Source organism: Trypanosoma theileri, assembly GCF_002087225.1.
Source record: "Trypanosoma theileri isolate Edinburgh chromosome Unknown TM35_Tth_68_V1, whole genome shotgun sequence".
In the NCBI taxonomy this organism is placed as follows: Eukaryota; Euglenozoa; class Kinetoplastea; order Trypanosomatida; family Trypanosomatidae; genus Trypanosoma; species Trypanosoma theileri.
Window position 1 is genome coordinate 1362 of NW_021639910.1, and position 352 is coordinate 1713.

The window sequence follows — 352 nt, forward strand, 5'->3', positions numbered from 1 at the left end:
TCTCACTAAAAACAGAGGAAAGTGGACCATCAGCAGAGGCAACATCGTCAACAACTGTAGGCACACACTCTTCTGAAGTTGTTGATTCCCAACATTCCAAATCACAAACACCATCTGAAAACACCACAGAGAACAGTAATACCAATGATGGTAATCCTTCACAGAATCATTCTCCAACAGAGACGAGTACACTTACCACTCCTAATCCCACACAGCACTCTGCTGCAGCTCAAGGTACGACTGGCACAGAAGGATCACATGAGAATGCCAATGCTGATTCAACGGCCACCACCAAAACCAACAGTGAAGCACCAATAACTCCATCTCCTCAAGCCAACGCAGAGATCAGCCG

At 46.3% G+C, this 352-nt stretch overlaps 1 protein-coding gene across 1 annotated transcript; it reads left to right on the forward strand.

Annotated features, from left to right (window-relative positions):
• Window positions 1–2: 2 nt before the first annotated feature.
• Window positions 3–350, forward strand: TM35_000681010 (uncharacterized protein; the record flags this gene model as incomplete). Its single annotated transcript, XM_029031148.1, has 1 exon — window positions 3–350. A coding segment is annotated over one exon (348 nt), but the record flags the coding sequence as incomplete, so codon positions are not given.
• Window positions 351–352: the final 2 nt, after the last annotated feature.